Genomic DNA, 17,024 nt, shown 5'->3' with positions numbered 1-17,024 from the left:
CTGAATTTTCTTTTGGTAGCTAGCACGAGTCCAAAGTGTGTCTTGTTTCCCTTGGACGGTTGGGACAGTATTGTTAATAGTTCCTACTTTGTGACAAATCAACATCATCATCAAAAAACAGACAAAAACCAGACAAAGGCTTTTCCTTATTGAATAAGACCCACTGAAGTCACTGATTGAATCTTAACTCAAGTGGCAGCCAGTCAAAAAAAAAACTTTTTTGCCAAATTCCATATCTCGATAATTTATGAAAATATAATGCTTTTACCAATGTGTTCTTTTTCCTCAAATAAATGTGTGAACAAGTGACATTGTAAATATAAGGTGTTCAAATTTAGACTGCAATTTTTCAGTTTAAATGATTTTATTTAGTTATTTATTATTATTTTATTTGTATTATTATACAAGGTGTCCCAACCGTCCTGAAGCCTGTACTACAAAGCGAGTTCAACATACTCAGGGTATCTTCTCGTTATCTGGCTTCACTAACCCTAACAACCGAGATCCCGCTAAACGGTCCTACGAAGCTGGTTATCAGTCTGGCTACGAGCGTGTTCACATGAACGGGACGGTGTTTGCAGTTTATGACTAATCACAGACATGGTCAAGTCCACAGACTTGCAGACAGACAGGCAGAGCGGCACATTTTACAAAGAGTAAACTATATTAGACAAACACAAAGAAATTAAACACATAATCCAGGCTAAAAGTAACACAGTTGAAGCTGCCAAATGCAGGAAGAACAGCTGGCAAAAGAAAAAACTCCCGATGTGTGAATGCGTAAATTAACGGAGTTAATAATTTAACGGAACACTCAAAAGTAAGATATACTCGTCTAGATATGAATAGCTTTTAAATGTATATTGGATGACTGGATTACACCTAATCATGCCCAGTATTAATCATGCCAAGTGTATGACTCTTTGAACCTTCTTTCAGCTGCATGCACCCTCTCAGGCGGTGTGAAACGGACTCAAGAGGAAGTTTAAAAATAAGAATGAAAATATAATTCAAAGCGGTAAAAACCCACAGCACACAGCCAGCTGTCCTTCCTGCATTTGTCAGTTTAAACTGTGTTGTTTTCAGCCTGAATTATGACTTAAACTTCTTCATATGTGTGTAATATTACCATACGATCCGCTCATCAAGCTTTGATTGGTCAATAGGCGGTGGATTTATACGAGTTGATCTCTTATCTGGAACATAACCTGCTCTGGAGCAGGTTAGCTGCTCAGCATAAATTACCATGGCGATCTACCCCGGTAAGAAGTGATCCACCTTCGTAGAACCCTGAAGTTACCTCGCTAAATCCTGCTTCGTAGTACAGGCCTCTGGAGAGGCAGAATTTGGGGAAAATGCACTCCCTGTGCATTTAACAAAATTGTGCCTTTCACGTTTGGGTTGGGCTCTAAAAAAAACTTGCTTAATTGTTAGCAGACACCTGAATCTGTTCAGAAATCAAATTGTTTTCATTACTGTTCAAGTAGTCTGTGAGTAATGAAAGGTTATTTGGTGTTGATACAAAGATGTCCCAGTCAACCCTGCTCTCCCCTAGTACAACTGCTGGGATTTCTCTCAAACCAGTACACTAATCTATTAATTTAAACTCACTCACTCACTCACAACACTTTTGCAGATCATAAAATACTGTAATGGGAGGTTCTACCATTAACCAGAAGAACAAGACATTCAAGGCTGTTGCTTCATTACGACTCAACTCTGTCATCAGTACAATGTTGTCAAATGGAAAAGCACTTCCTCTTTCTGTATTTACAACATACAGTTCACTCATTTTATCTCTCCGCTCTTGAAGAGGGACATGCATTCACAGGATCCCTCTAAACTATGAGGGGAGATTGAATTACAACATGAATCTACATGCTGTGATTCAAATTGGCACATACGGCAGATCGTAACCTGACTTTTCTGAATTGTGCAGAGGATTATTTCAGATTCGTTATGGTGGAAAGGGATGGTTGTAATTCTTGTTTGACAGCACTCAGGGTTCTGCGAGTTTCCCTCGTGGATGAACTGGAAGGACGGATCGACTCTCTGCTGGAGAGCTTAGTAAGTCGGGAAGTGTTCACTCGTGATGACCGTGAGGAGGTGTTGTGTCAGCTGGGGCCCCGGGCGAGAGTGAGAAAGGTGTTGGATATCCTGGTGTGTAAAGGCGAGGAAGCAGCTAGGATTTTTCTCTCAATTAGCAGTCATCATCAGCAAGAGGCACAGACGCCCTCCAAAGAAGTCAACACAGATCAGCCTCAATCCATAGGTATGCAATTCAAACCAAAGTGATGTCATTGCTTCTTTTAAGATGAAAATAATGCCAAGAGTCATGCCACTTAGAATAGCAGTGCATTGTTTATATAAACAGCACGGTGTTTCATCAAGCACTATCAAATGATCGTGTTCATAGGTTCTTGAGTTGACATAAAGGAAGAAGTGTAAGAGACAAGTTATATTAATCTCATCTTCTTCTGCAGAGTATAACAAAGTCAAACGAAAGCATAAAGATGTCCTCATGCGCCGGAGCGAGAGCATGCTCTTCTACAACACTCGACACGGAGAGAAAATCCTTTTTTCCGAACACTACGTCAATCTCTTGTTGGCCGACGGACACCAGGGATTGGATATAAAAAGACACGAGGTGCTGACGTTTGGACAAAAGCGACTATCTTTGCAGCAGAAGTCGGCGGTGCACAGGAAGATCGCCCCGGCTGAACTCTTTTCGAGAGCAAATGGGAACCGTCCAGTCAAGAAAGTTCTGGTGTCAGGGGTGGCCGGCATCGGGAAAACCATCCTGGTGCAGAAGATGCTGTTCGATTTTGGGGGAAACAAGGGCCATCTTGGATTTGACTTCATCATCCACATGACCTTCAGGGACCTGAATCTGATCGACAAACCTACAAACTTCCGGGACCTGGTCTTGCGTAAGAACAGGCACCTAGCTAAGGAACTGGATAACATTTTAGCCAACGACGACAAACTGCTGATCATCTTAGACGGCTTCGACGAGTTTAGACACTACAGGAGCTGCGACGTAGACGCGTTTGTGACCGAGCCGGATGAAGACGCAGAGGTGGTGGAGGTCTTCGGGAGTCTGATGCAAGGTGAACTGCTGCCCAATGCTTCTGTCATGCTCACAAGTCGACCCACGGCCATCAACCACATCCCGGTGGGCTGCATCGACCGCTTTGTGCTCGTCGCTGGCTTCTCCTTGGCTGAAGTTCAAGACTTCTTCTTACGTTATTTCCAGGACAGCGCCATCACTGATCGCATGTTCGCAGTTGTATCAGCGAATGAACTAATGCTGACGCTGTGCTACATACCTGCATTCTGCTACATCGTGTGCTGCATCCTCAAAGAAAGCAAAGACCTCTGCGGAGAGAGCCCCAAGACCATGACGGACATTTACGTGCAGTATCTGGTGGCCTTGCTTCGCTCTCACACTCAAGCGAGAGCTGAGACATTTCGTCAAGAGCAAAGAGCAGGGGCCGTCCAGCAGCTGTCTGACGTCGTGCTGAAGCTGGGTCGACTCGCCTTCCAGAAGCTGATGGAGCATCAAACACTGTTCTACAGCAGCGACCGAGACGTTGCAGCGTTGGAGGGATGCAGCCTTGTTAGCACCTTCCTTGACAAAACAGTGGCACAAGAGCCCGGCTGCACTGAGGAGGTTTACTCCTTTGCTCACCTTACTGTTCAAGAGTTCTTCGCCGCCGTTTACTGTGCAGTGACGGATCACCCTTTACCTGATGCACTACAGAACACCGCAAGTCTCGGGGAGGAGTCCAACAGTGGACATTTGGACCTCTTCAACCGCTTCCTGTCTGGAATCCTCTCGGAACGCAACGCTAATCTTCTATCAAGGCAGGTGGGGCTGAGTTGCCACAAAGACAAAGTGGACACCTATCGTCAGAGAATCATCAGAGAGCTTACGATGCTCTGTGAGAATGGGGCCCACATCCTGAACCATTTACACTGCCTGTTTGAGCAACAGGACCCCTCTTTGGCCCTCGCCGTGCAACCAAAGACACTGCAAGTTAATGTTTGCGATGAGACACTCTCCCAAATGGATTACAACGCCATCAAGTACTTCCTAAACCTTACAAAGGGCCAAATATTAGAGTTGGATCTGACAGGGACGGGAGTAAACGCTAAGGCACTTAGAGATATTCAGCCCCTGCTGCTCAGATGTAACAGACTTTGGTGAGTGCCAGGTAAAATCTGGTTTGCTTTGTCTCATTCTCTCAAGTCACCTATCTATCATATGGAGTGTCATGCGGTGTATGCACTAACTCCACTATTTCATTTTGAAGGCTTGGAGAAAACAACCTCGACATGAACACTGCTCAGGTCATTGCTGAAGTGTTGCAAGTGTCAGAATGTATAACCCACCTCGGGTAAGATATCAATCGATTTTACCGTTTTTTTGTTAATAAGAAGAAAACAAATATTTATTTTTTATTAAAAAAAGATTACAAGCACTAAGCAGATATAAAGAGTCATTCTTTATTTTGAGACAATAAAGAGTCACCCAGATTATGTTTCCCACTTCCTGTTTTAGAATTGGATGGTCAGACATTGGTGATGAGGAACTACTGGCTCTTTCCAGTGCCATACGGGTGAACAAAAAGCTTGAAGAGTTGTGGTAAGAAACTCACGTCAGGGTGCCGATTAATAGGGGAAATGAAAGTCTTTCCAGAATTGTGGTTGTCTGAAACTCTGTTGAAATAAGGAAGACTTAATTAGGCACAAAGTGGTGCTAGATAATCTGAATAAAAAACATTTAGCACCAATTATCTGGCCCCTTTCTATCAAAAATGTATGTCACATATAGGATAAAGAGGTTGAATATGAAATCGGAAATTTTTTGTGGGGAAATTTGTGTTTGGTGGATTATTTCTCTGTTGTTACAATGCTAATTGGCATTGTATTTTACATCGTTGGCAAGCCTGTTTATTTATCTTCACAATGATGTCCAGCTTATAAGGATCATTTATCTTGGGCGCTACCCACATAATCAGCTGTGCTGCTCATCCCACAAATGCATGATCCTTACAAGTTGGACATCATTGTGAAGGTAAATAAACAGGCTTTCCAACCATGTAAAAAACAATGCCAATTAGCATTGTAACAACAAAGAAGTAATCAACCAAACACAAATTTCCAAACTTTTTTTCCCCGAGTTTTTTTTCATATTTGATGGTTTGAGGATTTATTCACGTGTAAAATATTTAAAACATTGTTCAGGATATGTTACTCTTACATGTGCTTTCACAGGATGGAGGGTAACCGAGTGAGCTACAAAGGTCTGCTGTCTCTCAGTGACTTGACCCCAAATCCTCTGAAAAAAGTTGTGTGAGTGTGACTTTTTTCAACAAATTCTAATCCATATTTCAACAATTTAAGTTTTCTAAAGCTTCTGTTGATTCCCTTTTTGTACAGAGCAATATGGAACGACCTGACCGACACAGATCCAGAGTCCTTTTGCACCCAAGAAAGCATAACCGTGAGCTTCTCAGATGACGATATGTGGGGAGCGTGGGGGGAATGGGTCTTCAAAAGATGTGAGGTCAGCAGCAACGAGAAGTTATTGATGGTGCTCCACAAAGTGTGCAACATATCGGTCCACTGCTTAGAAACCCAGTGGGCGAAGACTTTCTACAAGCAACTATCACAGCTCGTCAAGAACAGGATTGAGTGCTGCACCGAGGACGACATGTGCAAGAAGCTCAAAAAGTTTGAGAGCATTTTGGACCTCTGACAGACAAGAGGGCTACTCTAGGAGTTATAAGCCAGATATCACAGGTCAAATGTCTGTTTGATGCTGAATGTTTTCTGTGAAACTAATTGATAGTGGAGGAGAAAAGATGTCAAAAACTCGTAATGGCCAGTACGGGGGTCGAACCCGCGACCTTGGCGTTATTAGCACCACGCTCTAACCAACTGAGCTAACCGGCCATGTGACATCGGGCATTAAACATGAGTAGAAATATTATATACTGCACATATTCTGATGGTTATGCTGTACAGAGAAAACTAACTAACTTAATGTCACACTAATAGACTATGTCCTAAAACCTATTTGAAACGTTTATTTATGGAGACAGTTTATGAATGAATGTGATTGACTGATATTTCTATTTATTTCAAATGTCAATGCATATATTCCTTGTGTATTCCGTTGTTATATATGCAATGTATGTATATATATTTTTTTTTTTACAAAGTCGGTTCATATTTATGTAACTTGTGCACAATTGTCAATAAAATGTTGAAACCTCAAATGCACACAACGCATATTTTGAATGAATGAATGAATGAATGAATGAATGAAAGACTTTATTTTGAACATAAAAATAAATAAAAACAGATACAAAATAATAACAAACAAAACAAGAGTAATATTGTCCAAAAAGGAGTAAGTAGAAGTAAAACTTATATTTCCCTACCCCTTCCTAGCTTCTTCTCTAATAACTCATATATCATAGAATGATAATATAATATAATATAATATAATATAAGATAAAAACTATCCCAGATTTATTTACATCCCAAATTAAATATATGAACAGCAGTTTATTTACAACCCACATATTCATCCGGAGTTTAAAAGTAGATATAAACCAACCTTTAACACAACTCTTATCATAACTCTTACTCAACCATATACCTCTCAAAAATATATTTTTTTGTATAGCTTTTTAAAGTGATTTATATTTGTGCTCCGCTTTTATTTTGGAGTAATTTCACCGGAAGTTCTTTCAAACTGCTTTCCCTGATTCTGATATGACGCAGTTATCCTGCGACGTCTCCCCACTGAACGAAGTAATGCCGTTCGTCTGAAGTTAGCTAGCAAGCTAACTCGTTTTATGTTATATTTGTGTGTGTGCGGCGCGTCAAACTAGACTGTTTCATCATCTCAAACTGGGTGAGTTCTTTAAATTATGATGCCAGTTCGACATATTTTGAAATGCAGTGGGCGTGACTGCATATTTATTTTAAATACCCGCGAATTGACGTGCTAGCTTCAACAACTTCTAATCAAGGCCTATAGAAGGAGGATGGGACACTGGTATGGGGTACAAGGGTATTGCGCATGCGCTATACCCCAGTATATGGCGAAATGATGACGCGTTACCCAGCCTCCTCTCCATAGGCCTTGCACTCAATTGGCTAACGTTAGCTAAGCAGAGCCCTATTATACGTTGTTAAGAGTTGCTCAATGTGAAGCTTAACGGTGTTAGCTAGCCTTAATGTTATTAACTAGTCTTATTATTAACAGTAACTGTTGATGCTTATAAAGGGGCGTGTTCACCATTGACTTGTGGATTGTGCATTTGACTGTGTGTGTGTGTGTGTGTGTGTGTGTGTGTGTGTGTGTGTGTGTGTGTGTGTATCATGTTGATCTGTCCACTAACAGTCTTTATAAGAAAGTACATGTAAATGCACACAGTTAAGCTTATTAATGTGCTATTTTCTAAGTGTGCATGTTACTAGATACGATACAACTTTACTGTCAGTTTGCACTGAAATTAATTTTGCATCCATAGGCAGCTCAGTTTGAGAAAAAGTACACATCCAATAGACATACTGTTACCATATAGGGTCAGCAACCTTTACTATCAAAAGAGCCATATTAGGCAAAAAAAATAATACAAATCTGTCTAGAGCCACAAAACATTTGAGCATTGTGATGAAGGTAAAATAATTTCTTCTGTCTTACTAGTGTCAATGATAAGAGCGTTTTTGTCACACCATTCAGTTAGCCAGTCAACATTACACTGATGCAAACTGAGTTACTGACTTGTGTTGCAGTCTCACCCACAGGATGATTGACACAGAGAGGGGATGTGGTGCTGGCACAGGAGAACCCAGCAGTAAGAGCAAGGAGACGGAAAAGAAGAAGAGGTCCCGTGTCAAACAGGTGCTGGGTGATGTGAAGAAGCAAGTAGAGTTCTGGTTCGGAGATGTCAACCTACACAAGGACCGCTTTCTCAAAAAACTCATCGATGAGTCAGACGATGGATGTGAGGGGCTATCAATATCAATAATACACTACATTCACATCAGCCAGAATGTTTTCTCTTAAACATTGTACTAAATGTGATGTTTCTTTTTAGATGTTGATATATCTGTGTTGGCAAGCTTCAATCGAATGAAGAAGTTGACAAGTGACACCAAGCTGATTGCGAGAGCGTTGAAAAATTCATCTGTAGTTGAGGTACTGTGAAGCTTTTTTATGATTTTGTTTTTGGAAAATGTTTTAATATTTGAGAGGTTGTCTCCAAACTAATGTCAAATGAATGCAATGAACTCAAATGTGTTTTCCATTTTGTTTCAGGTTAACTTAGAGGGAAATAAAGTAAGGCGTCAGCTTCCGGTCGGAGACGTACCAAATGATGTCGACAACCGCACAGTCTATGTGGTAAAAGCAGTTTTATGTTCTAATTTTAATTCAGTTTTCACAGAAATGTCTTGACTACATTTACAGAAATAAACAATAATTGCAGTGCAACATGTACATTTACTTTGAGTCCACAAAGTTGGATGTTTCCTCAGAATTGGAAATACACCCTACATTGAGCTCTTTCCTGATTCACAGACTAATTTTCTGGTTATTTGACAAATGTTACATGCCTGCCAGAATGAAAAACAGTCTTCGATCATAATATAATACATTTCTTGTTTCTTTTTTTTTTTTTTTTTTTTACAAGGAACTTTTGCCCAAGGATGTGACACACGGCTGGATAGAGAGAGTGTTCACAAAATGCGGGAATGTGGTTTATGTTAGCGTTCCCAGATACAAGACCTCTGGCGACACCAAGGGTTTTGCCTTTGTCGAGTTTGAGACAGAGGAACAAGCACAGAAAGCCATAGAGGTGATATTATTATTATTATTATTATTAATATAATACTATTTCACTGTTTTGTGATAATTCAGTCAGCCCAGCGTTTAGCAGGAAGAAAACTCATGGAAAATGTTGATCTTTGAAACAGATGCTCAACAACCCCCCTGAAGATGCTCCCAGGAAGCCAGGGATTTTCCCCAAGACAAAAAATAGGAAGCCCCTCCCTCTGCCATCTGACAATCCACCATCAGGTACAATTAATTGAAATGCATTTATTTTGCATAAGCTATAAACCTAAAATCCCTGGCTCGTGAGAAATCTGATGCTGGTATAATATCAAGAAAAAGGCAGTTGGTTTGTTATATTGATCCCCATGTCTTGACATTCATGTGCTGCAGGTGAAGAAGAAGAGAAGAAAAAGCGAAAGAAGAAGAAAAAGAAAGAAGGTGCCACAGCGCAGACTTCTGCCGAAGAAGCCAAAGAGCAGGCAATGGAAGCAGAGCCGTCTGAGGCAAAGAGGAAGCGCTCAGCAGCGGAGGATTTTGAATCAGAGGTCGCCGGCACTCTGAAGACACCAGACAAACTGTCAGAGAAAAAAAGACGACGGTCACAGATGGCAGAGGGATCCGAAAGTGAAGTACCATCTAAGATGAGGAAGACGAGTGAAAGCGAAGGAGAGAAGGAGAAAGATGTAACAAAGACTAGTAAGTTATCACAGTATCTGCTGGTCCATCAAGATACAATTCTTTCCTTTTACCCCTTCCACTCTCTTTGCTTTTTACTTTCACAATCTAAAAAAAAAAATGAAGTGTAATGATGAGTATGTACAGCAATAAAACCACGAGGTAGTTGTGTTAACTGTGTTATTCCCCTTTTAGATCCGCCCACTAAAAGTGACACAGAGCGAGGTGTTGAGGAAGGGAAAGAAAACAGAGAGGATTCAACCCTGAAAGCAAAGAGGAAGAGAAAAAAGAAACACAAGGAGAAACTGAAAATCGGGGAAGAAGTCATCCCACTCCGGGTTCTATCGAAGTAAGATCCCACATCCCTTTTTCCCTATGTATCAACAAGAATTAATTAATAAGTGAAAACCCCTTAAGAACTAAAATAACTTGAACACACTGATGGATATCTGTGTTCCTCTTTCAAGGAAAGAATGGCTTTTGTTGAAGGATGAGTACCTGATCTTGCAGAAGCGCAGCATGAAGTCCCTGAAGAAGTGCATTAATAAGATTGATCATAAGGAGCACACAAGTGGAGCTCAGACAATGGAGACAGACAATGATCCTCAAGATGGAAACAGTGAGTTTTGTCTGTTTTTTTGGTATGTTTTAGCATTGAAATGCTATTTTCCCAAGCCCTTCTAAAAATATTTTCCCAGGTGACCTGACATAGGCTTCTGCTTGATGACGCTCCTACATATACATTATAAAACACTAGTGGTGCTTAGACAAGTTGCATACATATACAATATACATAGTTGCTTAAAATCAATGCCATAAGCAGGGGTGATTTGCCTCTTTTTAGCAGTCATAATTAAACCAATTTTGATATTCCCATGTGTTGAAAACAAAAAGATGTAAAGATATGATATAAATCATATACTTTTTCTTTAAAACTATTTCAGAATTTTCACAAAACTGGTACATTTCAGTGCTAAACTGTTTCACTTTAAATGCAATAACATCAGTGAAGATGACATGAAGACAGTCAAACCTGTCCTCCCAACAGTATTGACATCACAGTATTACTCCGAAAACATCAAATCAAACTTCATGATAACGAGTTGTTCGTAATATTTAACATCTTCTCACAAGAGGACTTTACAGCGGTTGATTAGAATACTTGTGCACAAATGGTTCAGTTCTGTTTAATGCAATAAATGTCGGTTCGTGTGTTTCTTTCTTCTAGTGGAGAAGAGTAACAAAAGTGAGAAAGAGACTAACATAGGCCCTCAGTTTACCAGTGGTGTCATCATGAAGATTACAGACAACAAGCCGCTACCAGGGAGGAAGTTCATCAAGGTACAGTAGAACTCTGTAGCCCGACTTGAAATTATCATCTGTATTTTGTTATCAAATCATAAAAAATTTTCATGTGCTGATGTTCAAGTCGAGACTTATTAGTACCTATTCCAGTGTGCACATTTTCATTTTTGAAATAATTTCCATGACTCTTTATTGGAAGCCGACCTATACATTGTTTAGATCTATTTGGAGTATGGTTGTCTGGAATCTCATTCCACATAGATCTGTAAGATTATTAACCAAAGTGTTACCTGTGCTTGTTTGTGGATTATTTTGTGCAGGATGCTCTGTGCAAAATATCCCCAGTGGCGTACATCGACACCTTGGACGGAGACGCTGAGGGTCACATCCGCTTTCACACCCCGGAGGACGCTAAAGCCGTCAGCGACGCTAGAGCGGAGCTACAGAAAGAGCACAGCTGGAAGCTCGAGATTCTCGCAGGTATGACTTTTTATTCCCTTATTTCAAGCAAAAATTATTGGTGCTTATTACACGGCTTTGATGAATACTCTATTCTGATTGGTCAATCACGGTCTGTTATACATAGCAACGGTCTGCTATAAAGAAATAACGTTGCTATGGACGCAGTTCTGAACTCAGACTCTGGTGGACCGTTTTTGTGTAAAATGATTGATTTCTTAAGTAAGTAGCCGTGTAATAAGTGGAATAATGCGCAGCTAGCGGGTCATTGTTTTGAAATAAACCCCTTCAGGGCGATGCAAGACCCCTCCGCATCACCCGGTCAGGGTTCACAACAATGACCGGCTCGCTGCACATTATCCCTTACATAGTTAACAGTATATGCACCTCTAATCCTCTCCAGTTGAGGAGAGGATGTGGATGACTGAGCTGGTTTTCATAATTGATGATGGTGAAAATAATTTATCGAGACAGCGCCATCAGCCTGTGTTTTTCAAAAGGTTCCTTAAGAATTGTTAATTGAATTTGGAGTCACGAGTAATAATATTAATATAATAAATCTCTATTCAATGCCTTTTTAAAGGTGACCATGAACAAAGGTACTGGCAGAAGATCCTAGTGGACCGCCAAGTCAAGCTGAATCGTCCGAGGGAAAAGAAGCGGGGTACAGAGAAGGTGAGATCACCCGTTAAATATTTAACCAGAAAAATACATACACATACATGTTACTGTGCACAGTAATACATTATTGATTGTGCTATTTTGAGTGTGCAAACAAGATGTTTACACTAAGTTGTATCAGCTCTTAGCAAAATGATGAGAAATCAAAATAAAGTGATATATAATCATTACCTGTGACATTGTAACGCAGACTTCATATACACTGTTGTATATGGTAATATTCAGAATGCACAAAGGATGGAGGAGTATTATCCTGAATCCATTTTTGGATATGGACTAATACCTGGAATAATTTTGTCATATGCACACACAGTCACATACCATCACCACAGTTCAAGCAGTGCCTCCTCCCTTTTGTTTATTTGCTATCACATTTAATTCCTTATTTTCTTGTCACACTTCAGCTCATATCCAAAGCCGAAAAAATCATCCTTGCCCGGGCCAAGGAGGCCCATAAGCACATCCGTTTCCAAGAGGACTGACCGCTGCCGAAGCTCGTTTTCGACAACCACACGTGTTTAACTATGTGGACTTTACATGATGCGATTCGAAGGGGACAGTTGATGTTAATGTGTACTTGGCTGGATGAGAACTGAACGGAGACTTGAAGTGTAAACTAGTTAAAATGTCCCCTTATGTTTTGTTTGCACTGGAGCGCCTGAGTTAATGTGGAATGCTGCTATGCATGTAGAGAGGTGAAGTCCATCCCCTTCCGGTAGACCCCACGGGACCTTAACTTGGGAAAAACATGTACGGTAGTCAACGATGACAGACAAATCATTTTTTTATCCCATTTGAATAGTGGCAGGAATTACACATATGACGTTTGTCAATTTAAAACATAATTTTGTAAGTCAAGAAAGTGGCGGTTTGTCGTAATATCATTTAGTTTTGTGTGAAACCGCTCAGTGAGCTACATCTCTCTTCTCGCAAATTCTACGTCACCATCACTAGCTAGCTGGCTAACTTAACTATGTTGCACACACAGATGAAACGTTATCTTATCTGATGTGTTTTATTCAGAGACTCCTGGTCTTTTTATCATCTGGGAAGCAAAAGAACGAACAAGACCTGTTGCTGGTGTGAGTACATCCCAGAACGAAACGCACAGGCATCGTAGCTTCAGCGAGAGAGACGTCACTTGCATTGTCACAGTTGGACATCAAACTAACTTTCTTGATGTGCAAAATTATCTTTTAAATTGGCATCAAATGTGTGATTAAAACGGGATCAAAAAAATATTTATCTCTCGCCGTTGACTACCGTTTATATTTAGGTCCCGCCATGGTGGTTCAACAGAAGGGGAGGGACTTCGCCTGTCTATTGACCGTTTGGCAACATTTTGTTTTAATGGATAACTTTTTTTTTTTAAGAAAGATTCTGTATATGATGTAAATATGATTGATTTTGAAAGGTCTCCCAGTTAAGATGTGGACAAGTCACGGCATTTCCTTTTGAGGATATTAGCCTTTTTTGTTTTTTAATAAAATGTCATTATTTGATTAATACAGTGTTTATTGTTTGGTATTTATAACACAGTTGTGCTTTTTATAAAGTTTGTGTGAGAGGGGAAAAAAAATGCTTTTCATAACAGGAATAATGGGCATTAATACAAGTTACTGTAGTTTAGATGGAGCGATGAAAAGTCAAACACTGGGTCCAAATTATGTTTTTTGCAGCCTCTGCAAAGTCACTGGCTAGCAGATGCAAACATTTACACACCATTGATTAATTGTCGTGAAAGACCACATTTAGCTGTGTAACTTGTGAAAATGTGCTTCCCAAATGGAATATGAAATGCCCTGTTAAGTAGATTACATAACGCTCAAAATGAGTTGTGCTGAGGAGAATCAGTGAGATGCTTAATAGTATAAAAATAGCTGCCATTACATAATCTCAGTACTGTTTATGGCTTTTATTGTTGCAAAGGTAGAAACTACCTGAGGTAAGCTTAGCTTCTGTCAGAAGCCAAGCAGCTGCATAATTGTGGGTCCTGAGGGGCCTCTGCACAAATTCCATCATTGGCCCAAGTTACTCCTATGTCCAAAGGGGAAGTCCAGCCCATCCTGGATTCTTCAGTCCCAGGGATGATGCTTCCCAAGATGGAACATTCTCCATTCTCAGCAGGAGTTGTCCTAGTGACATGACAGATGCAAGGACAGACTGCACCCTCCTGCAGGCTCACGGCAGACTTGGGTATGCAGTGTGAAATGATGGATCTCTTGGGATAGTCGTGGTCTTTACGGAGAGAGGGGAAGCGTCGCGGTGTGTCCCAAGCTCTGTAATCGTCCTTCATGGTAGATATTCCCTGAAAAGGCTTCCTGCTTTTCCCCAAGTTATGCGTAGAAGGCAGGTACGGTTGGGTGCGCTCGCAGTTGTGTGCCGTGAAGTCTGCATGCGTTGTGGAGAGGAAGTTGTTGTAATCCGCCAGTTGACTGGGTTCTCTGGCATTGCATCGGCAGTGGCAACAGTTCTCAAGGGACAAGGTCTTGAATTGCTGATCTAATTCGCTGTCTTCGTCAAGCAGTTCTTGGTTTACGTCCTGAGCCGGCTTTGGCTTCGAGGATGCAGAAAGCTGTAACGGCAGACCTTTGGTGTAGTCCACATGCTTCTCCCTGCGTATCATGGGCTGCAGTGGATGGATCACATAGTCGCATCTGTAGCTGGTGACGCTTTCAAAAGGTAGCGGTTCTTGCACGTTTTTAGCTGCAGCATGAGCAGAATTGTTCTGGTAGGTACCGTTTGTGACAACTAATCCTTGGTTGACCTTCAAGCCGTCGGGCAGTTTAAGTGGCTTCCGCTTGTTTATTTTCCATGCTTGGAAACTGTCTGAAATAAGAGAGTGGATTTGAATTAGGTTGTGTGTATTAGTTGTATATTTCTGCAATGTATGACTCAGATTGCTTACCTTTGTACACTGATGTGTACCCATCCAGCACGGACGGCATCTGTTTCGGTACAGAGCATGGGGGAGTTTGTGGAGAACAGCTGCATTTTCCGGGGACTTTGGTTGGTTGCATCTTTGGCTTTCGGTCCTTGGGTGGAACATTGGGGTGGAGTTTGTGGGAAACGTAGATTTTTCTGTAAACACACGTTAACAAATGATGTGAGATTTGCCATTTTTTTTGTTTCTTCTACAGGTTTCTAAACACTTCCAACTTCCACAAATCCTCCCTATGCTCTGTGAATAATGTGCTAACCTAATTGCTGTCAAAATAGACAAGTTTCTTGTGATGTTCATCGCATCTCTGGAATTATTTTGTGTCCTGTTCAACTCAAGTTTCCTGCATTCCCCGAAGTAACTTTCACCACCACACCTGGGCAGCCTGGAGACATGTGGCAGCCAGCTGCACTGGACTATTGGCTCTAACTCTCTGCCTCACCATCCAGGAACATAAGTCCTCAAAGGTGAGAGCAACTTTTCACAGCTTAGCTTCACTAAGATGCGTCTAGACAAAAAACCTAAGATCTTACCTTAAAGTGGTATGGTCCACGCCCGTCCCCTTCAGTGTATGGTAACGGTCTTTATGACCTGCGACCACGGCCATGGTCGTGTAGCATTTAGGGTGAACGTAACTCGCCTGGTACTCTGTCATCATAGTGGCATGTGGCTGGCCTCTTTGTTGGCCAGAGCTCCCCCTGCATGGACATCAAGGTTAGTTCACACTTTTAACAACAAGGCAACTGTGCTTTAACCTATATAAGACACATAAAGGCATAAAAGGCAATATAAAAAGGCTTAAATACATTAGGGGTCAAATAAAATAGAAGTTTCATCCTAATAAATATATCCATTTTGAACAATAACAAGTTAAAACTGAATAAAACACTGTAACGGATGTTGTCAGAAAGCACTTAAACATGTTATTTGACTTAAGTTTTCCATCAAAGATAATCAAGTAGTAGCCTATAGTTGTATTTCAGCCTATAATTTCAGAATCAGCATCAAACCCCTGCAGGAGTAATCACACATTTTCTGTCCCAAAAAAAAAATCATGTCACTATAGGTCACATAATTCCACTGAAAATAAATGACATTTTGAAAAATACAAGCAGGCCACCAGCTAGTGTTATGCATTCTTCATGAAAGCCCAGCCCAAAATTACAATCTTTCCAGAAATAAACCCTAAATAGATGAGCTCACCCCTTAGATGTGGCTGATAGGTTGGAAGAAGGTTGCTGCCTCATGGTTGCGCGTTTTGGCTTCCTGAGGCTCTGAGTTGTGTGCAGGCTGCTCTGTGACGCTGCGCTGCAGGCCTACATATGAATTATTGACCGGAGGAACACTGTGTGTGTGTGTGTGTGCGCGTGTGTGTGTTGAACGAGAGTCGCACGCAGCGGCAGAGAGCTTCTAAAAATAAACACCAGTGGATTACTGAGTGATGCGGGCCGGTTGTCAAGGAGAGGACGCTGCGAGGGATGATGCGCTTTTTTGGCGCGTAAAGAGGATTCCAAATCCCTCCTGAAGTAAGATAAGATAAGATAAGATAAACCTTTTATTAATCCCCGGAGGGAAATTCAAAGCAGCAACATCAGCAAACAGAGTGAAACACAGGAGAGGTATAAATGTATACAAAAATGATAAAAAACAATTCAAGATTCAAGAGTTTTTTATTTGCCATTTGCACCTAAGTACATTGGAAATCTGAGCAGTTTACACCGTCAGCTTTAAGAAAAGAAAATAGGTAGAAAAGGCTCAAGGTAATTACAGTACAAAATAAGTAGAACATTCATAATCATAATAATAATAATAATAGAGATATAAAAGACACAGCGTGAATGGGTGAACATAGTGTGTACAGACCGTCACTAAATAAATGTAGTATGTGCAATACATAAATGTAATATGTGCATATGTGCAGTCTATAAAGTGGTATATAGGGATGTATAGTGTAAAGTGCGCCAATGGTTAGAGTCCAAGATGGTTGCAGATAGTGCGTGTTTAAAGGTAGATAGTGCGTGTTTAAAGGCAGATAGTGCGTGTTTAAAGGCACATATTGCGTGTTTAAAGGCAGATAGTGCGTGTTTAAAGGCAGATAGTGCG

At 40.8% G+C, this 17,024-nt stretch overlaps 3 protein-coding genes and 1 non-coding gene across 4 annotated transcripts; 2 read left to right on the top strand and 2 right to left on the bottom strand.

The window, feature by feature from the left end:
* The first annotated feature begins 1,788 nt into the window (after positions 1 to 1,788).
* Positions 1,789 to 5,864, top strand: LOC119481194 (NLR family CARD domain-containing protein 3-like). Its single transcript, XM_037757913.1, has 6 exons — positions 1,789 to 2,272; positions 2,484 to 4,206; positions 4,317 to 4,400; positions 4,565 to 4,648; positions 5,281 to 5,358; positions 5,446 to 5,864. Exons 1-6 carry the CDS (start codon positions 1,960 to 1,962, stop codon positions 5,762 to 5,764), a joined length of 2,601 nt encoding a protein of 866 aa, XP_037613841.1. The 5' UTR covers positions 1,789 to 1,959; the 3' UTR covers positions 5,765 to 5,864.
* Positions 5,865 to 5,887: 23 nt separating this feature from the next.
* Positions 5,888 to 5,961, bottom strand: trnai-aau. Its single transcript has one exon. It is a non-coding gene; the product is annotated as a tRNA-Ile (tRNA).
* Positions 5,962 to 6,774: 813 nt separating this feature from the next.
* On the top strand, positions 6,775 to 13,488 carry larp7 (La ribonucleoprotein 7, transcriptional regulator). Its single transcript, XM_037757936.1, has 13 exons — positions 6,775 to 6,931; positions 7,819 to 8,030; positions 8,124 to 8,224; positions 8,345 to 8,428; positions 8,718 to 8,882; positions 9,001 to 9,103; positions 9,251 to 9,556; positions 9,731 to 9,884; positions 10,003 to 10,154; positions 10,764 to 10,876; positions 11,161 to 11,320; positions 11,883 to 11,974; positions 12,385 to 13,488. The coding sequence occupies exons 2-13, from the start codon at positions 7,832 to 7,834 to the stop codon at positions 12,460 to 12,462; spliced, it is 1,707 nt and encodes a 568-aa protein (XP_037613864.1). The 5' UTR covers positions 6,775 to 6,931; positions 7,819 to 7,831; the 3' UTR covers positions 12,463 to 13,488.
* Positions 13,489 to 13,874: 386 nt separating this feature from the next.
* saxo2 (stabilizer of axonemal microtubules 2) lies at positions 13,875 to 16,281 on the bottom strand. Its single transcript, XM_037757969.1, has 4 exons — positions 16,125 to 16,281; positions 15,455 to 15,619; positions 14,889 to 15,061; positions 13,875 to 14,809 (listed from the first exon to the last, which is right to left on the bottom strand). Exons 1-4 carry the CDS (start codon positions 16,166 to 16,168, stop codon positions 13,932 to 13,934), a joined length of 1,260 nt encoding a protein of 419 aa, XP_037613897.1. The 5' UTR covers positions 16,169 to 16,281; the 3' UTR covers positions 13,875 to 13,931.
* Positions 16,282 to 17,024: the final 743 nt, after the last annotated feature.

Source organism: Sebastes umbrosus, chromosome 22 (assembly GCF_015220745.1).
Source record: "Sebastes umbrosus isolate fSebUmb1 chromosome 22, fSebUmb1.pri, whole genome shotgun sequence".
In the NCBI taxonomy this organism is placed as follows: domain Eukaryota; kingdom Metazoa; phylum Chordata; class Actinopteri; order Perciformes; family Sebastidae; genus Sebastes; species Sebastes umbrosus.
Note: the sequence above shows the minus strand (reverse complement) of the source record. Positions and strands in the feature narration are given on the sequence as shown.